Source organism: Panthera leo, chromosome E2, assembly GCF_018350215.1.
Source record: "Panthera leo isolate Ple1 chromosome E2, P.leo_Ple1_pat1.1, whole genome shotgun sequence".
NCBI classification, from domain to species: Eukaryota; Metazoa; Chordata; class Mammalia; order Carnivora; family Felidae; genus Panthera; species Panthera leo.
In genome coordinates this window covers 7926670-7947356 of record NC_056693.1, presented here as the reverse complement: position 1 = coordinate 7947356, position 20687 = coordinate 7926670, and the positions used below count along the sequence as shown (strand labels likewise).

The following is a 20687-nucleotide window of genomic DNA, read 5'->3' as shown; positions in this document are numbered from 1 at the left end:
GCCCGCCCCCCTCCGCCTCCTGCCCCGCTGGGCCTCAGGCCTCTCCCTCAGTTAAGGACTCGCAGGGCGCGCGGCCGCCGCGGGCCCCGCTTCCGCCCAGCCTCTGATCGACAGCCGTTCTCGGGTTTGGCTCCCGTCCCCGTGCCCCTCACAAGAGCTACGAGTTAGCAGCAGCCTAAGTGTCCAGCATTCGGGGATCTGACGTCCTCTTCCCCTCCTGTGGATGCCTAGGCTAACCCCCCTGGACTCCTGGCCCTGCTGGACGAAGAGTGCTGGTTCCCGAAGGCCACGGACAAGTCCTTCGTCGAGAAGGTGGCGCAGGAGCAAGGAGGCCACCCCAAGTTCCAGCGGCCGAGGAACCTGCGGGACCAGGCCGACTTCAGTGTCCTGCACTATGCGGGCAAGGTTGGAGGCGGGGCGAGCCGTGAGGCTCGTGGGCGGGAGTGGGGACCACCAGGCTGCAGACCCGGGAGAGGGCAGGGGGGAGAACGCGGGGGGGGGGGGGGGGGGGGGGGGAGGGGGGGAGAGGGCAGCGGGGAGAGAGGGCATGGGGGAGAGGGCAGGGGGGAGAGAGGGCAGCGGGGAGAGAGGGCATGGGGGAGAGGGCAGTGGGGAGAGAGGGCAGGGGGGAGAGGGCAGGGGGGAGAACCTGGGGGGAGGGGGGAGGGCAGGGGGGAGAGAGGGCAGGAGGGAGAGAGGGCAGGAGGGAGAGAGGGCAGGGGGGAGAGAGGGCAGGGGGGAGCAGGAACTGCCTGATGTCCTGGCAGGGGCCAGGAAAACCCCAGGAGGACTGAGGACTCTGATGTAGGCAGCAATAGCTTCCTCAGGGCGCCTGGGTGGCTCCGTTGGTTAAGCGTCCGACTTCTGCTCAGGTCATGATCTCGCGGTCCGTGAGTTCGAGCCCCGCATTGGGCTCTGTGCTGACAGCTCAGAGCCTGGAGCCTGCTTTGGATTCTGTGTCTCCCTCTCTCTCTGCCCCTCCCCCTCTTTCACTCTGTCTCTGTCTCTGTCTCTCTCTCTCTCTCAAAAACAAACATAAGAAAAAAGAAAAGCTTCCTCAAGGAGGGGCTATTTACGATAGGTTTGGAGGGGGGGGTCTGAGAGGAGAATGACAGCATTTTATCCTATCATTCGGCAAAGGTGTGCCTTCTGTGCTCAGCCCTGTGCCGAGCAAAGCTGGGGCCCCAGGGTGGACAGGGTCTCTGTCCTCACACAGCTCCTGCTCTGGGCGAGAGACAAGTACAGACCGTTAGGGGGTAAGGCGGAGGGGGGCGGTGTTTGGTGGGGGCCGCGTAGGGCGGTGTGAAAGCCCAGCCGAGGAACGCCAGGGGGATTTCACAGAAGAGAGGCAGGCGTGATTGGAAATTGAAATCAAGGGTCCACAAACATTTTCTGTAAGTAGTTTTGGCTTTGTGGGCCAGTCTCTGCCACAGCCGCTCGGTTCTGCCATTGTAGTGTGAAAGACACAACGGGTAATGCGTAAATGGATGCATAGATGAAGGCTGTATTCCAACAAAACCTTATTTACAAAAACGCGGCAGCCTGGATTTGGCCTGCGGGCCGTAGTTTGCCAATCCCTGGCCGAAATGACGAGAAACCGGGGGTGCCTGGGTGGCTCAGTCAGTTGAGCGTCTGACTCTTGATTTTGGCTCTGGTTGTGATCCCAGGATCATGAGATCAAGGCCCATGTCTGGCTCCATGCTGAGTGTGGAGCCTGCTTGAGATTCTCTCTCTCTGTCTCTCTCTCTCTCTCTCTCTGTCTCCCTCTCTGTCTCCCTCTTCTCTCTCTCTCTCTTTCCCCCTCTCTCCCTCTTCTTCTATCCCTCTCCTGCTTGTGTTCTTTTGTCTCTAAAATAAAAGCAAAAAATTTAAGGGGAGCCTGGGTGGCTCAGTCAGTCGGTTAAGCGTCAGACTTTGGTTCAGGTCATGATCTCACGGTTCGTGGGTTCGAGCCCCGCGTCGGGCTCTGTGCTGACAGCACAGAGCCTGGAGCCTGCTTCGGATTCTCTGTCTCCCTCTCTCTCTCTCTGCCTCTCCCCCACTCACGCTCTGTCTGTCTGTCTTTCTCTCAAAAATGAATAAGCATTAAGATTCTCTCTCTCTGTCTCTGTCTCTGTCTCTCTCTCCTTCTGCCCCTCTCCCACTCGTGCTCTTTTTGTCTCTAAAAAAGGGCAAAACATTAAAAAATAAATGAGGAGTAACAGCCATCAAAGGATAGGTGAAGGCTGGGAAGGGCTGTGGGGGGGGGGGGGGAAGGAACAGCATAGGGAGGCCGGGAGACAGGAGACCTATGCGTTCTGTGTCTAGCACCCACTTCCTTTCCCAAACGTTGTCTGAGACCTCCGGTGTGCCCAGCCCTGTGCTGTGAGTCAGACCTGAATCCTGGCCTCAGGGGAGCCACTGTCTTTGGGGGGCGCACACGTGTGGGGAGTTGTGTGGGTCAAGACTCGGACTCTGAGAGCCTCAAAGCAAAGCCCTGAATACTCAGAAGGCGCCCGCCGTGTGACAATCCGCGGTGACCAGGAATGGCAGGGGTAAACGCCGAGGTGGAAATGGACTTGCACGTTTGAGGAGCCGTGAGGGGGCCAGGGTGGCTGGAATAGAATGGATAAGGAAGAAGTGATGGCGGGCGAGGTCCTGGAGGTGGGACAGAGAACAGATAAGGGAAGTGAAGGGAGAAGGGCCATGCAGGTGGAGGGTGCAGTTCTGGGCACAGACACTAGGTGGCACTGACGCTCTCTCATCTGTGGAGCTGGAGGTGTCCAGGGTTTCTGGGAGGTTCCTTGGGAAACTGGGAGAGCTGGTGAACCTGCGGGCTCACCACCTTCCTCTGCCTGACTTCGTCCAGGTCGACTACAAGGCCAATGAGTGGCTGATGAAAAACATGGACCCTCTGAACGACAACGTCGCAGCCCTGCTTCACCAGAGCACAGACCGGCTAACGGCAGAGATCTGGAAAGATGGTGAGGACCGTCATTTCCCCAGGCCCTGTCCCTGGAGCTCGGTGCATCCCTCTTCCCAGCCCACAGGGTGCACACCTTTGTTCTAGAGGCTAAGTTCTGAACGTGACTTGTCTGCTCAGACGCAGAAGTGAGGCAGGCAGGCCAGACGGTCTGACAGTAGCATTTCCAATCGGTGACTCGTTGACTGAATGATTGGCTGACTGCTACAAGCCAGCCTCATGCTCAGTGATAAAACACTCCTCCTTAACCGGAAACAGACGAGGATGCCCGTGGTCGCCACTGCTCTGAAACACGGTTTTGGCAATACTAGCCTATGCAATCAGACTGGAAAAAGAAATAACTGTATGAATGTTGTAAAGGAAGAGAGAAAGTCATTCATTGTAGATGGCCTGTGATCCCTATGGAAAAAAAAAAATCAGATTTGACTGAAAATTAATTCATCACAAGAAGGAGACTCAGCAGGGTGGTGTTTTACAGATTAGTCACCTTTTAGGCTTTGCTCTCTGCACTCTCACAAAGTTCCCTTCAGGGCCCCAGGGAAGAACAATAGACTGAGATGTAGATTTTGCAAAGCTTTCCTGCTCCAACAAGGCCCCTGTAGATTTGGTCATCAGTCTTTTTGGAATGACCCTTCTGGGAGGCACGGGCAGAAAAAGTATGAGACCCCATACCTTTCCAAGCCTTGTTTGCCACTTCCCCTCCTTAGAGGAGACATGATTTTCACAACTGACAAAATCAGCATCCTGGTTTTTTCCTCCTGATTCAAGGCGTCCAGGGTCTATCCGTTTGCTGACGCCTTTTACTGAAATGAAAAGCAAAGTTGTAATTGCTAGCCCACGCAATTAGACAAGAGAACAAAATAAGCAAGATGAATGGTTCCCAAATGGACTCACAGAACTAGAAGAGTGTGAGGTGCCTTGATGTTATGAGGTGATTTTAGACAGAGGAATTTGAGGTTTGTGTCTTCTGTGGTTTGTACAAGAGGGATTGAAAAGTAGTGCTTGATGTTCACTAACAGAACCAGATTCTGCTATGAGAATCATCTCCTCAGAAAATCTCCCCCACCACACACACACTTCTTTAATATCTGTGTCCCCTTTAAAATTTTTTTTTTTCAACGTTTTTTATTTATTTTTGGGACAGAGAGAGACAGAGCATGAACGGGGAGGGGCAGAGAGAGAGGGAGACACAGAATCGGAAACAGGCTCCAGGCTCCAAGCCATCAGCCCGGAGCCCGACGCGGGGCTCGAACTCACGGACCGCGAGATCGTGACCTGGCTGAAGTCGGACGCTCAACCGACTGCGCCACCCAGGCGCCCCTCTGTGTCCCCTTTATGGACACATCATGCCCCACCCCCACCCCACCGTGATCCCTCACATACCCCATCTCATATGAGCCTGGCTCTCCAGGGATTCCAAGAGAGAAGCGGAAGCTGTGTCCTTGTCTCCAACCCGGTACAGTGTTCCTTCCTCCACAACTCTCCTGAACAAAGCAGGTCAGAGCAGCCCAGATTCAAGGAGCTGCAAGTCACAGGAGGGACAGGGAACTGGGGCCCTCGTGCGTCAATCTCTACTACGGCTGTCCTGAGCCCAGAGTTGGGTGTCCAGCATCCTGGGAGCCCAGGGGAAAAGCCCTCCTCAGAGAGACCAATGCAACGAGCTAGGAAGGAGCATTGAGTCAGTCCTTGAGCTTCCTGGCGGCCAGGGCAAAAAGGGATACCTAATAAAGCAGATACAGATTTAACCTCCAGGGAAAGAGATTTTTTATCTCCTTGGCATTGAATTCCCACAAAGGACGGTCATCCTTCCGGTCATCTTCATGCCCTCAGTGGGTAGACACAAACGTGAACAGGACAGTCGCCCTAGCTTTAAAAGTTCATGGCCAACATTCAAGTTTTTCCTCCCGCTTTGCCCTGTGCTATTGACTAATAATGCTCTCTTTTTCTCTTGCCACCTTCTCTCCCTCCTCCCTTCTCTTGCTGTTCCCACTGCATCTCCCACCCCTCATCACTCTGCCTCCCCCCTCCATCTGTCCTCACCCCCCAGAACACGGGGGCTTCCAGCAATTCCCTTTCCTTGGCTCCTTCCCACCGTCACCCCCAGGATCTTCAGGGAGGCGCAGCTCTGCCATTTCTCCGTCAGGGGGTGGGTGTTGCTGTGCACCGACGGGTGAGATTTGCCGGATGAAGAGGGTGGGCCTGTTGGACCGGGTACCTGACTTTGAACATCTGTCCCCTCTCCTCCGTGCGGGGGACTCTCGCTCTCCTTCCTTGTCGCCTCCCTCAGCAGTTTCCAGACTCTTTGTAGCCACACGACGCCTTCTAATTAAACCGCATGTAAAAGTACAAGCCTCTTGGTAGCACCAGCTGGCATTTACTGAGCATGTACTACATGCCGTGTGCTGTGCAGAGCCTGTTTACAGTTACCAACGCCTAGAACCCTCTGAACAGGGGCGCCTGGGTGGCTCAGTAGGTTAAGCGTCCTACTCTTGATTTCGGCTCAGGTCATGGTCTCACGGTTTCGTGAATTCAAGCTCCATGCCGGGCTCCGTGCTGACAGTGTGGACCCTGCTTGGGATTCCCCCCCCCCACCCCCCCTCTCTCTCTCTCCCTCTCCCTCCTCCCCCACTCACACTGTCTCTCTGAAAGTTAATAAATAAACTTAAAAAAAAAAAAGGATCCTCCGAACAACCCAACGAGGCAGGTGCTAGTGCTATTATCCCCATCATACAGATGAGAAAGCACAGAGAGGTTAAGACACCTGCCTGAGGTCACACAGACAGTAAAGGACAGAGCTGGGATTTGAACCCAAGACATCCCAGGGCCTCTGCTCTTATCTGTGCTGTAAGAACTTAATTACCATTTTGATAACAGCTGGGAGCATGGCGGTGAGAGGGAATGTTGAACCTGGGGAGGAAAAGGCCATAGGTGAGCCCCCACTTGTGCACCAAGCCCTGCCCTAAGCGAAGATTATCTGGTTGACCCCTGATGACCCTCATTGCTGAGAACTGCAGGGCATCAGAGTCTGCCCCCGCCGCAGGTCCCTGAGAAAGGAGGCGTGACTTCAAACAGAATTCGAGGGGCACATGGGTGACTCAGTCGGCTAAGCATCCGACTTTGGCTCAGGCCAAATCTCGCGGGGTTCAGGCCCCGCGTTGGGCTCTGTGCTGGCAGCTTGGAGCCTGGCGCCTGCTTCGGATTCTGGGTCTCCCTCTCTCTCTGTCCATGCCCCACTCACTCTCTCTCTCTCTCTCAAAAATAAAAATAAAAATAAACATTAAAAAACCCCACAGAATTCGAGATGAAGGAGGGGGATTTCTCACTAGCTGAAGTGACGCCACCAAAGGACAAAAGAGAGAAGCGTCACCATGAAGTCAGGCCTTTTTGGAAAAATGGTTCACGCGGAGGCAGTCTGTGTGCTTTTAAATATTGCACAGAAAAGCCGGGCTTTATTACGTCCTCAGTGGGACATCGTGTTAAGTTCCTAAAACTGCAGCCATACTGAGTGCGCTGTTTCCCTCTCTGTGCCTCGGTTTCCTCGCCTGTAAAATGGGAACGATTCTTACAGGCTTATAAACGAGAAGGTGTTTATAAAGCGCTTCGAGTGGAGCCTGATAGAGAGGACGTGCCAAGTTAGCATATGCCGTTGTCATGACCACTTTTTGATAAGGAACAGTGGAGATCGTTCCTCGAGAAGAAGAGCGGTCAGAGGCCAGGTTTCCAGTGGACTCTCGCTGCCTGGGTTCGAATCCTAGATCTGCGCTTTCTCAGCTGTGTGACCTTAGGCACAGACTTCCACCTTTCTGAGTTTACACCTCAGTCCAACGGGGCTGCAAATACCTACCTTACCGGTGTTTCATATGTAAAGTGCCAGGTCCTATAAATGACAAGACCCTTGAACTTGGACTTAAAACAGTGCACCTAAAACTGACCCCTGACCCGCTTCTTTCTCTACATCTGTTTCCTCTCCCCGTAGTGGAGGGCATCGTGGGGCTGGAGCAGGTGAGCAGCCTTGGGGATGGCCCACCCGGCGGCCGCCCCCGCCGGGGCATGTTCCGAACAGTGGGACAGCTCTACAAGGAGTCCCTGAGCCGCCTCATGGCCACACTCAGCAACACCAACCCCAGCTTCGTCCGCTGTATCATCCCCAACCATGAGAAGAGGGTGAGTGACCGGCCTGGGGACGGGGCGGGGGCAGCGCTGGCATTGGGTAAAGGCGAGGCCACTGAACCCGGTTGGAGCCACGTCTGGTCCCAGGCTCGCCTCCGACTGGCTGTGTGACCTTGAGCAAATTCCTTTCCCTCCCAGGCTCAGTGCTCTGTTGGGAAAATTCATTCTTCAGTGGGACTTAAATTTTATTGAGCACCTACTAAGTGCAGGGTACTGGGGATACTGGAGAGAGAAAAGCGCAGCCAACCCCTATTCTCACAATCTAATGGGGAGCCCAGACACTCGACTGACCACTCACGATAAATGGCCAGTTGAATTTGTAGGGGAAGTAAGTATCACCTAAGGTGAAGTCAGGGAAGCCTCCCTGGAGGAGGTGGTGACTGAGATGGGATGAGCTTGTGCAAAAGCCTGGTGGGAGGTTGAGGCATGAAAGGTACAAGGGATGGAAAGCAGGCTTTTGGGGCTGGGGACGTCACGGAGGTGTGGGGAGACCATGCCTGGCTTCGTAGGCCACCCAAAGGTTTTCTTGTTAGGAAAATCAGGGAAGGGGCCCTGCAGGGAGGGGTCAACATGAGTGGAAAACGAGAACACAAAATGAGGGGTGCCTCGGTGGCTCAGTTGGTTAAGCATCCAGCTTCGGCTCAGGTCAGGATCTTGTGGTTCGTGAGTTCGGGCCCCGCATCCGGCTCTACACTGACAGGGCAGAGGCTGCTTGGGATTCTCTCTCTCCCTCTCTCTCTACCCCTGTCCTGCTCTCACTCTCTCTCTCTCTATCAAAATAAATAAGTAAACTTAAAAAAAAAAAAAAAAGAACACAAATGAGGTTCCGTCCTCAGAAACTAGGAACTGTAGTTACTGGGTGTGTGTGTGTGTGTGTGTGTGTGTGTGTGTGTGTGTGTGTATCTCCTGTCTGCAAATACTGTTATTTTATTGAATCTAAGACACATTTATTTCTCACACTTTAGCATCTCTGAAATTGGGGATGTGGTTTACAATCAGTAGCCTGGCAGAGGTTAATTGATAGGAGTTTTTCTTTCTTGGTGGTATAACACCAATTGGCAATTGAAGGTGGCTTATATTTGGTGAAATACATAGTACATAGAGTCACCCATTTCTCCGAGGGGACCTGGTTCTTTTTAGTGAATGGTGCTTAGAGTCTACGATGACTCTGTATATATACACACATAAAAAAACTTTTAAGTGTTTATTTTCTGAGACAGAGAGAGCAGGGGAGGGGCAGAGAGAGAGGGAGACACAGAATCCGAAGCAGGCCCCGGGCTCCGAGCTGTCAGCACAGAGCCCGACGCGGGGCTCGAACTACGGACCGAGAGATCAGGACCTGAGCTGAAGTCGGGACGCTTCACCGACTGAGCCACCCACGTGCCCCTTCATGTTTATTCTTGAGAGAGAGATAGAGAAGGGAGACACAGAATCCAAGGCAGGCTCCAGGCTCTGAGCTGTCAGCATGCAAGTCAGACACAACCGACTGAGTCACCCAGGAGCCCCGATATACGCACATTTTTTTCAGTAAACTCTGCCCCCAACATGGGGCTCGAACTCATGACGCCGAGATCAACAGTTGCACGTTCTGCCAACTGAGCCCACCAGGCACCCCTGGATATAAACATTTACATCTATATTTCCTTATATAAGCATCCTTACATATGGAACTCTGAGTTCACACCAGTATGTCATGTTCTTGTTCAACATCACAGAGTTCAGGGTCTCTTTTTCCTCATGCAAATTTGTACCTGTGTGTGTGTGTGTGTGTGTGTGTGTGTGTGTGTGTGTGTGACAGTGAGAAATTAGGTTCCTACAACATACTGTATATTTACGTGTTTTCTCGGTCCCTTTTAATGTAATCCACCTCCCCCCCCCCCTCCAGCCTGCCAAATAGTTTGTCAAAGGAGGGGCTGGAGGGAGGCACGAAGAGAACAAAGTATTAATGTGAGACCGTCCACTGTATCATTTTCAACTTCCGGGTCTTTCCAGCTATTTCCTTGGGGCTGTTTTGATTGTGAGATAGTCAACTAAGATGGCTTAAGCACACATGAGGATGTATAAACTACCTAATTGAAACCCCAAGGTTGGGTTCAGTGACAGCTGGATCTAGGTGCTCCAACCGTGATGTCAGGGATTTATCCCTTGCTTGGCTCTGCGTGGTCTTCACTCTGAAGCAATCTCATTCTCTTTCTTTCTTTCTCTTACTCCCCTCGGGACGGCAAGGCAGCCCCCAGTAGCTCCAAACTTTCGTTCTCCTAGTTCAGCAACCCTGGAGGAGAAAGAGAGTCTCTTGTCCCGTGGCCTCATGGGTCCAAGACGGGTCTTGCGCTCACTCCTGAGCCGCTCACTGTGATTGATCAGCCCTGGGTCACATGACCGTGCATGGAGCCAGGGTGGGCTAGCCCTAGCCAGTCACGGACCGAGAGCAGCAGAGGAGACAGAGCTGTCTCCCACGGGAGTGCAGCCTATTGCCAAGGAATAGGGGACACGTAGTAATAAAGAGAAACTGCCTTTTTCCAGAACTTAAGCAGTCTGAGGGCAGAGGCTTTTACCTCCTTTTTCACTGTTGAGTCCCCAGTGCCTAGAGCAGTGCTTGGCGCACAGTGGATATTCAATAAATGTTTGACGGATGCACAAATATTAGATATATAGGCTGCTTAGATGGCCCTAGAAAAAGATCCAGAATGACGATTCTTATGGTTTAATTCATAACACCCCCCCGCCCCCCAAGAGATCCATATTCTACCCTGTGCTGTAGCCAGGACATTCGTTTTTTTAATTTTTTTTGGCGATTTTTTTGGTAAGCTTCCCAGAGAGTGCCAGCGTATAGCCAGAGTTGAGAACAGCTGATCTAGAAGGTTCTATAAGAAACTGGGAACTCTGTGGCTCGCTCTGGGGGCCTGGGCAAAGCAAGGCAAGAGTTCTCTTTTAGAATGTAGAGTTTGGGGGTTCCCCGGGTGGCTCAGTCGGTTGAGCGTCTGACCCTTGCTTTCAACAAGAATGATCCTGCGGTTGTGGGATCAAGCCCCACGTCCGGCTCCATGCTGAGTGTGAAGCCCGCTTGGGATTCTCTCTCTGTCTCCCTCTGCCCCTCTCCCCTGCTCACTTGCGCTCTCTCTCGAAAACAAAGAAATAAAAAATAAAAATAGAATGTAGAGGTCGAATTTTCAAATGGTTTAGATTTTCTAGAAGCAATTAAAAAAAAGGAAAGACAAAGCAACAAAAGTTAGCTACCCCCAAATAATGATGTAAGGTTTTTTTTAATGTTTATTTATTTTGAGGGGGAGGGGCATGGAGAGAGAGAGAGAGAGAGAGAGAGAGAGAGATTGAGAGAGAGATTGAGAGAGAGGTTGAGATTGGGAGAGAGAATCCCAGGCAGGGGCTGCCCTGTCGTCTCAGAGCCCAGGTGGGGTTGGATCCCAGGAACCATGAGATCATGAGTGGAAATCAAAGTGCGGGATGCTCAACCGACTGCGCCCCTGATGTATGGGTTTTATTCAACTCCTCGCCTTCCCGGGGAGGCCGTCCCCGACTATGCTCCGGGCAAATTCACCACTCCCCGCCCGCCCTCCGCGCTGCTCTTTTCTCCTTAGCACTTAACGTTTTATTTTTCCCCCATGCTGAGTAGGGATTGATTTCCTGACCTCATTTATCGTCGGCCTCTCCCGCTGGTCGAGACCCCCCCCCCCCCCTCCCCCGGCAGGCATTTCTAAACCGGCACACGTAGGTGCTCAGTACATTCTAGGTTGAACCATATGAAATCGCCAACCGTTTCCGAGCCGGCGTCGTGCCCCCCCCCCCCCCCCCCCCCCCCGCCCCCCCCCCCCCCCGTGTCCCCTGACGGCTGCGGGCCCGCGAGTGGCGCCCCCGTGTGGCCGCCGCCGACGCCGCGTGTCCGTGTCCGCTCTCCGCAGGCCGGGAAGCTGGAGCCTCGGCTGGTGCTGGACCAGCTGCGCTGCAATGGGGTCCTGGAGGGCATCCGCATCTGCCGCCAGGGCTTCCCCAACCGCATCCTCTTCCAGGAGTTCCGGCAGCGGTGAGTGCGATGGGGTGGCCGTGGGGCGGGGTTCGGGTCTGGAGGCCACCGTGTCTGCACCCACACCCCCCCTACCGGCTACTTCTGAGCCTGGGGACTCCGGGCAAGTTCCTCTGGTTCCTGTTCTCAGCTTTCTCCTCCGTGGAATGGGAGAGCAGTACCCCCCTCCCACCAGTGCCTTCCCTAAAAGCATAGAGCCTTATGTTAAGTTGCAATCCTTATGATACGTTGCCATGTTGCCCTCGGCGCGGGGCAATCTGCATTTCTTTACAAATGCAATAGAACGGGACAGAACAGAAAATATTGGCGTGTAAGAAGCCAGTAATCCAGGGGCGCCTGGGTGGCCCAGTCCGTTATGCGTCAGATTCTTCTTGGTTTCCCCTCAGGTCATGATCTCAGGGCTGGTGACATCCAGCCCTGAGGGAGGCTCTGTGCTGACAGTGCGGAGCCCGCCTCAGATTCTCTCTGCCTCCCTCCCTCCCCCGCCCCTTGTCTACCCCTCTCCCCAGCTCACGCCCTCTCTCTCTCTCTAAAAAAAAAAAAAAGAATATAGTAAATATTGTAACATAAATTACACTTCACACAAGCTGTATACAGCAGCACCATTACAAAGAGCAGAATGTGAGGCTTCTCTACAATTTAAAATTATCCAGTAGCGATATTTCTAATAAAAAGAAACAGGTGAAATTAATGTTACCAAGATATTTTATTTAGTCCGGTTACATCTAAGGTACTAGATAATTTTAACATGAATCAATATAAAAACGTGCTAGTGAAATACTGTGCATTCTTTTTTTTTCTACCAAGTCTGCGAAAGCCGGAGTGTGCCTTAAGTTCGGATGCTCTGAAATGTAGTCCTAGCAAAACAGTGAAGTTGCGTTTAACAGAAAAATATTTTTCGCCGCTTCAGCTTTTTTTTTTTTTTTTTTAATTATCATAATTTGTTTTGAGAGAGAGAGTGCGTGCAAGCAGGCGAAGGCCAGAGAGAGGAAGAGACAGAATCCCAAGCAGCTTCCGCAGCGTCAGCGCCCAGGCGGGTCTAGAGCTCACGAACCGTGAGATCGTGACCTGAGCCAAAACCAGGAGGTGGACAACCAACTGAGCCCCCCGGGCGCCCCTACACTGCTTCAGTTTTCAAATTTAAATTCCACTTAAATACAGTGAAAAACCCTCGTTCCTCAGGGTGCCTGCGTGGCTCAGCAGGTTAAGCATCTGACCCTTGGTTTCGGTTCAGGTCACGACCTCACCGTCCGTGAGATCGAGCTCCCCGTTGGGCTCCGCGCAGCGCGGAGCCTGCTTGGGATTCTCTCTCTCCCTGTCTTTCTGCCCCTCCCCTGCTTTCTCTCTCTCAAAAAATAAACAAACTTAAAAAAAAAAAAAAAATATATATATATATATATATATATATATATATATATATAACATACATTATGTCCATGATATACGTTTATGTGTATACATATTGTATATATAATGTGTATTTTTTTTTTTTTAACGAAATATTGAGATCCAGGGAAGGGCACAGCAGGGGAAGGGCTCTGAAGACAGACATGAATGTGTTTATGAAACGTATCCTGCTTTATTCTCAGTTGCTAAGTTCCCACTTAGCAGTTGGGAAGACCGTGCAGTAGGGCACTTAGCTCAGGGCCTGACAAACAACACATATTCCAAAGCAGCAAGCTGTTTGTTATTCGCAGTCGCCCGGGGAGATCCGCTGGTCGGGCGGTGAAACCCTCCCGATCAGCACGTGGCGGGTGTCCACCAGGTGGCGCTTTTACTGCCAGTGCTGTCGGTGGTAACGCCTCCGCCCCGTGGGTGCTGCTCCGTAAACGTAATGTTGGCTTTTCTTACTGTCCCTGTTGTTATCGCTGTCGGGAGTTCATTGACACCTGTCTGTAACGCCCCCCCACCCCCACAGGTACGAGATCCTGACGCCCAATGCCATCCCCAAGGGCTTTATGGATGGGAAACAGGCCTGCGAGAAGATGGTGAGTGAGGCGCGTTGCCTGGGGGTGCAGGTGTGGATGTGTGCATGTGCGGGGTCCCAGGTGGTGGAAGAGGGGGTCCGGGACCTCCCCCCATCGCCCCTCCTCTTCGTCACCCCTCACAGATCCAGGCCCTAGAACTGGACCCCAACCTCTACCGTGTGGGACAGAGCAAGATCTTCTTCCGGGCAGGGGTCCTGGCCCAGCTGGAAGAGGAACGGGACCTGAAGGTCACAGACATCATCGTGTCCTTCCAGGCAGCTGCCCGGGGTTACCTAGCTCGCAGGTAGGGCACCACGCCATCTCCCGGGGCAAGGAGGGGTTGACCAGATGGCTCCAGGTGTCGGGGCCTCCAACAGGGCAGAAGGGCTGAGAAACAAAGAGGGATAGAGTCACCAGATACCTGGGCTTTTCGGTTCTGCGGTCCCTGAGGGCCCCGACAGGCCAGGTCCAGTGCAGAGTGGTGCTCGGGACACGGAGAAGATCTAGGCTTGGCCATAGGGTGACCGACCAGCCTGCTTTGCCCGAGACTGGAGGTTCCCCAGGATGCGTGATTTTCAGTGCAAAAACAAAGAAAGCCCCGGGCGAACCGGGTCACGGCGGTCACCCTACCGGCCAGTGCCTCGGGGGACCCCAGTCTGGAGCGGGGGAGACGTACCAGGGCACAGAGCGTCACAGTCTGGAGTGGGATGCACTTCGACGGGGGTCATACAAGTGCCGTGTGCAGACCCAGCTGTATGCCAGGATGGCTCCTGGTCACCCTGGATGACCAGGCAGGTGAACGAGCACGGGAAAGGTGCTCCAGGCAGGAGCGACAGCTTGTGCAGAGACCCAGTGACATGAGAGCGTGATGTGTTTCAGGAGCGCAAAAAGTTTGCAGGAGTCTCCTTCCCCCTTGAAACGGCCCAGAGGGAGGATCAGACAATAAGGGACTCCCCAGACGCCAGGCTGTGGGGCGGGGGCCTTGTCCAGGGATGCTGGGGAGCCGTGGGAGGGCTAGGAAGAGAGAAGGGATGGGTAAGCTCTGGGTGTCGAAAGATCCCTTGGGAGGCATGTTGGGGATGGGCTGGAGGCAAGAGATTGGAGGCTGGGAGGTTGGGGGAAGGGTCCAGGTGGGGGAAGAGGAGGCCTGTCTGTGCAGACGGAGAGGCAGGGACAGAGCAGAGAGAGTCAAGGGCAGAAGGACCGACAAACTGTACATAGATCTGCCAATGAGAGAACGGTGCTTGCATACAGTAGGCACTTAATAATGGTTGACTAATGGGGACGCCAGGGTGGCTCAGTCGGTTACGCATCCGACTTTTGATTTCGGCTCAGGTTATGATCTCGCGGCTTCGTGAGTTCAAGCCCCGCACCAGGCTCTGCGTTGGCAGCGTGGAGCCCGCTCGGGATTCTCTCCCTCCCTCTGTCTGCCCCTCCCTCAAAATAAATTTTAAAACATTTATTTTTTTATGCTGTCTCTGTCTCAAAGTAAATTAAAAAAAATAATAAATAATGGTTGACTAATTGAAGGGAGCTTTGCTCTCTTGCTAAGGGGATGGGCCTGGAGGGGCCGAGCTTTCACTCTCCCACTTGGCCGTCTCCCCACCCAGAGCCTTCCAGAAGCGGCAGCAGCAGCAGAGTGCCCTGAGGGTCATGCAGCGGAACTGCGCGGCTTACCTCAAGCTGAGACACTGGCAGTGGTGGCGGCTCTTCATCAAGGTGAGGGCACCTGGGGAAGTGGCCTGAGCAGCAAGGAGACGGGACCGTGGGGCCAAGCCTGCTTGGGCAAGTGGCCTTCTATGTTTGGGCCTCGGCTTTCTGTATCTGTAAAATGGGATCCATCGGCCCAACCTTTGTTAGCCAGGATTCTTTGGGTGGCAGGTGACCAAAAATAAAAAAAATCTGACTCAAACCAGCAGAGATAAAAGATTCAGGACAGCTTCAGGATCCAGGGCTGAGTTGGGGGGTCCCGAAGGCTCCCCCGCCCCAGAATCGGTGATTCACTGGAAGGACTCACAGGACTTAGAGAAGCTATTTATCACACACGTGGTTCCGGTTTATTACTGTGAAAGGAAAGAGATTAAAGTCAGCAAAGGGAAAAGGTGCACAGAACAGAGCTCAGGAGAGACCAGGCACAAGCTTCCAGTTGTCCTCTGTGGACACTGCTTAATTCTTCCAGAAACAACGTGTGACACACATATGGGCTGTTGCCGACCAGGAAAGCTCTCCCGAGCCTCAGTGTCCGGGGTTGAGATTGGGGGGGTGAGTCTCATAGGCATGGCTGACCCTCCGTGTGGTTGACCTTAGTTACCCAGTCTCCAGCCCCTCCAGAGGTCAAGTTCATACCATGTGGCCCAAGACCCCCAGGTAACAAAGTCACTCTTATCAGTCAGAATATTCCAAGAGCTTGGAGATTATCTTCCAGGAGCCAGGCAGGGGCCAGTCCTTTCAAACTCTTGCGCAGGGTTTGGACAACCCAGGCCTGCTGAGCCAACCCTTTATTGCACAAGGGCCCGAATAAAGATGTCAGGTATGTGACATCCTGTGCCTCCCAGTTGGCTTTTCCTCCGTGATGATCTCCTGCAGACTTTTCCACGTGGGGGCCACCAGCAGATTGAGACTTGTCCCCCAACCAGCTAGGCCACCGTGGTCCTTTCTTACCGCAGATCTCCAGAGTTTGACTCGCCCTTGGATGGCTAGAGTCATGTGACCACCCCAGAACTCCCCACTACACATCAGCCTGCTTGGGATTCTCTCTCTCTCTCTCTCTCTCTCTCTCCCTCCCTCCCTCCCTCTCCCTTTCTCTGTGCCCCTCCCCTGCTTGTGCTCTCTCTCTCTCTCTCTCAAAAATAAATAAATAGGGGTGCCTGGGTGGCTCGGTTGGTTAAACGTCTGACTTTGGCTCAGGTCATGATCTCACAGCTCGTGAGTTCGAGCCCTGCGTCGGGCTCTGTGCTGACGGCTCAGAGCCTGGAGCCCGCTTCGGATTCTGTGTCTCCCTCTCTCTCTCTCTGCCCCTCCCCTGCTCTCTCTCTGTCTCTCGCTCTCTCTCAAAAAATGAATAAACATTTTAAAAATTTAAAAATGAGTAAGCATTAAAAAAAAGAAAATGATTTTTAAAAATTATGAGTATAAAATTACAGCCGTGATAAATGCCATGGGTTAGGACAGAAAAGAATATGATACACTGAAGAACCAGGTACAGTGGAGAAGAACCAGATACAAAGCAGTGGGACAGAAATGATCAGAGTGGGGGCGCCTGGGTGGCTCTGCCCCTTAAGAGGCCGACTCTTGATCTTGGCTCAGGTCATGATCTCACAGTTCGTGAGTTCAAGGCCAGCATTGGGCTATGCGCTGTCACTGCGGAGCCTGCTTGGGACTCTCCCTCCCTCTCTGTCCCTCCTCCACTTGTGCTCTCTCTCTCTCTCAGAATAAATAAATAAACTTAATAATAAAAAAAAGAAATGATCAGAGTGGCTCCCACTAACAAGGAGGAGGGCGGTTCTGCGAACCTGTCATTTTAGTCGTTCATGTGTGGGTGGCACCTGTCCTGCCCCCCCCGGATCACACAGTGTCAAGCGCGTCTCTCACCCTGGACCTGGGACTCGGAACACACTTTGGGAAACGTTGCGCTACAGACCAGCAGCCCCCGATGTCTCTTGTACCCCAGGGTTGGTTCAGCAGAGAAGGGGACCCGTGTAGCGCTGCTTGCCTGGGGGGGGGAGGGGGGCCCTGACTGTTCTAGGCGCTTCACAAGTGTTAGCTCATACACCCGTTGCAAAGACCCTGTGAGGCAGGGGCTCTTATCATCCCCGATGGCAGAGGACACTGTTGTGCCTGCCTGAGGCCACACAGCTGGCGGGTGGCAGAGCCGCCACTGGAACCCGGAAGCGGGCCCTGCTTGCTCGGTTCGGGGCCGAGTGGAGCAGCCATTCCCCTCCCCTCCCCCCAGGTGAAGCCGCTGCTGCAGGTGACGCGGCAGGATGAGGTGCTGCAGGCGCGGGCCCAGGAGCTCCAGAAGGTGCAGGAGCTGCAGCAACAGAGCGCCCGCGAGGTGGGCGAGCTCCAGGGCCGCCTGGCACAGGTAAGGGGCGGGGCCGCGGGTGGAGCCAGGGCGTGGGGGCGGGGCCGAGGGTGGAGCCAGGGCCTGGGGGCGGGGCTCCCAGCTGAGCCCCGGAGGGCTGTGGGGTGAGGGTGGGGGCAGAGCTGAATGGAATCCGTGGGGGTGCTGTTGGGCTGTGATGTGCAGGAGGCAGGGCCCTGGGGTGCAGCCGGGGTATGGGGTGGGGGACTGGCTCCTGCGGAACCCGGATGCTCAGGGGGCCTGGTTCCAGCGTCGGGGCAGGGCAGGGGTCGGCCTTGGGGCGGGGCTAGGGTGTGCAGGCGGCCAACTTTTCATGGTTTCCAGCTTTTCTGGTGGCTTCTAAGTGATGGTGAAGTGAACCCCTTCTTGACTGTTTTTCTGTTTGCTTTTGCTGAATTATTTCCTTTGGTTCAATTTCTAGGCGTAGGAGTGTTAAATGAAATGTGAGATGGTAGAAAGGCCTCTCTGGGCCTATTTGGAGGGTGGACTGGAGAGGGAGAGACTGGAGGCAGGGAGGCTGGGGAGGAGCCTGGGGAGAGAGTCCACTGGGAGAGGATAAGTAAGGCCTAAGCTTGTGGGGCCGCGGGGCCAGAGAGGAGGGGGCAGGGCAGAGAGAGTCCTGGGACAGTGGGTACAGGGCTGGGGACGGATGGGCTGTGAGGAGGTGAAGGAGAGGGCAGCCCCCGGGGGTCTGACCTGGTGACCCCGGGGGGGATGGAGGTCACCCCCCGATGGGGACCTGGAGGAAGGCCCTCCAGGCATCAAAGAGCAAAGCAGGGGTGCCTGGGTGGCTCAGTTGATTAAGCCTCTGACTCTTGGTTTCGGCTCCGGTCATGATCTCACGGTTTGTGAGTTTGAGCCCCACACTGGGCTCTGCGTTGTCAGCGTAGAGCTTCCTTGGGATCCTCTCTCTCCCTCTCACTCTGCCCCTCCCCTGCTCGTGCTCGCTCTCTCTCTCTCTCTCTCTCTCTCTCTCTCTCTCTCTGTCTCTCTCTCTCAAAGTAAATAAACTTAAAAAAAAAAGAGCAAAGCGAATCAGGAGGCAGGAGGGACCCGGTGCTCCCCGGAGACTGTCCTGGGAGCAGTGCCTGCTGAGCGCTGACCTCCCACCCTGCCCGCAGCTGGAAGAGGAGCGCGCCCGCCTAGCAGAGCAACTGCGGGCAGAGGCAGAGCTGTGTGCCGAGGCCGAGGAGACGCGCGGGCGGCTGGCAGCCCGCAAGCAGGAGCTGGAGCTGGTGGTGTCGGAGCTGGAGGCCCGCGTGGGCGAGGAGGAGGAGTGCAGCCGCCAGCTGCAAACCGAGAAGAAGAGACTGCAGCAGCATATACAGGTCGGCCTCTGCGTGCCCACGGGTCGCCCCTCCCCGTGCCCGTCTGTCTACGCTGGCAACCTTGGCTTGTGCAAACCCCTGTCTCTTTGGGCCATGAATTTGCAGAAAAGTCGACTCAAAGTGGCTTAAGCAAAAAAAAAAAAATTCTCTCTCTCTTTTTTTGGTTCCAATAATGGGAGACTCCAGAATGCATAAGCTTCAGGCATGGCTGGATCCAGCTGCTAGCCTTTGAACTCTTTCTCTGTTCCTCTCCTGGCTCCGTTTGTCTCTAGGCTGCTGCATTCCCAGGCTGGCTGCCCTGTCATTGTTCCCCTTCAAAACCCAGTGTGTGTTTTACACTTACGGTACCTTTGGATTCAGATGCTAAGTTTTCACTGGCAGTGAAACTTCACCTGCGTTTATGTTTTATGACTTCTTTGTTTGAAAAGGTAGATTTAGGTACCCGAGTTATTCCATACTTAAAATTTTTTCCCAGTGATTCACTGAGTGTCTGCTTTTAAATTTAAACGAAATAACATTTAAATAAGCTGGTAAAGGCAGTTCCTCAGTCATACTGACCACATTTCAGGAGACTCGGGACAGATAAGACAGCGGTTTATTAAATACAGCCTGCGGGAGGCAGACACTGCACCCTCAGAGAGCCACAGAGGAGTTGGACTCAGGCATAGAATGAATAGGCCACGGCCGTGGGAGGCAGGCTGTGTCATAACGAGAGGTTGAGGTGACCCCTGGTTCCTGCAGGGGGATGTGATTGGTTTGTTTGAATAATTAGTCCTCCAAGAGGGCACAAGCCAGCGCTGTGCCCGGTCCCCGTGATACGGAGGGTTATGGGGCCAGGGGAGGGTGGGTGGGCAGAAGACGTGTGGTCAGACCATTACGGGTCCTTCCAAGACCAGATAGCGAGGCAGCCCGTAATACTGAACCCTTTTATAAAAAGTGGAGGTTTCACGGACATACAGCATAATATTAGCTTCAGGTGTAGGACATGCTGAGTCAGTATTCACGTATGTTGCAAAACGATCGCCATCTAGTTAATGTCCGGCACCTTACATAGTAACAAAAATTTTTTTTTCCAGTGTGAGAACTTTTTAAAAAAATTTTTATTTTGTTTTGAAGGAGAGAGAGATGGAGTGTGAGTGGGGGAGGGGCAGAGACACAGAACCTGAAACAGGCCCCAGGCTCTGAGCTGTCAGCACGGAACCTGACACGGGGCTCGAACTCACGCGCTGTGAGATCGTGGCCTGAGTGGAAGTCAGACGCTTAACTGATTGAGCCACCCCTAGGTGCCCCTCTGTTGTGAAAACTTTTAAGATCTAGTATTTTAGGGGCACCTGGGCGGCTCAGTCAGTTAAGCATCCGACTTCCGCTCAGGTCACGATCTCACGGTTTGTGAGTTCGAGCCCCACGTCGGGCTCTGGGCTGACCGTGCAGAGCCCCCTTCGGATCCTCTGTCCCCCTCTCTCTCTGGCACTCATGCTGTCTGTCAAAAATAAACAAACATTAAAAAAAAAAGATCTATCTTAGCAAGTCTCAAGTACACAATACAGTACCATGAACTACAGTCACGCTGTGTGTTACATCCCTAGAACTTATTTACTTTAAAACTAGAAGTTCGTACCTTTTGACCCCCTTCGTTGGCTCTTCCTCCCCCAGACTCCGCCCTCAGCAACCACCCACCCGTTCTGTGTACCCGTGAGCTCAGTTTTTGTTCTTGTTTTTTAGATCCACATACGAATGAGATCGTATGGTGGTCTTTCTCTCTCTGACTTACGTTACTTGGCGTAATGCCCTTGACATCCATCCATGCTGTCCCACAACCTTAATTTCCGGTCTCATACCACACGTTGCCACATGTGCCTGGGCGGTGCCACAGGGGACAGTGCCCATCTCTGGGATGTGTTCATTATGTTTCTGGTTTATAGTCTTCATGCACACACAAGAACATGATTTCCAGGGGCACCTGGGTGGCTCAGTCAGTTAAGCGTCTGACTCTCGGTTTCCGCTCCAGTCATGACCTTGCGGTTCGCGAGTTCGAGCCCCGCATCAGGCTCTGCCCTGGCAGCTTGAAGCCTGCTTGAGATTCTCTCTCTCTCTCTCTCTCTCTCTCTGCTCTTCCCCCACTCGTCTCTGTCTCTCT

General features: G+C 53.6%; 1 protein-coding gene across 1 annotated transcript in view; it reads left to right on the top strand.

The window, feature by feature from the left end:
- The window catches only part of MYH14 (myosin heavy chain 14), a 90944-nt gene that overhangs the window by 35344 nt on the left and 34913 nt on the right, over positions 1 to 20687 (top strand). Inside the window, 9 exon segments of the mRNA XM_042919350.1 lie at positions 232 to 405; positions 2849 to 2963; positions 6939 to 7126; positions 11050 to 11171; positions 13090 to 13159; positions 13282 to 13442; positions 14749 to 14857; positions 17091 to 17222; positions 18344 to 18550. Coding sequence (XP_042775284.1) covers positions 232 to 405; positions 2849 to 2963; positions 6939 to 7126; positions 11050 to 11171; positions 13090 to 13159; positions 13282 to 13442; positions 14749 to 14857; positions 17091 to 17222; positions 18344 to 18550 — 1278 coding nt within the window.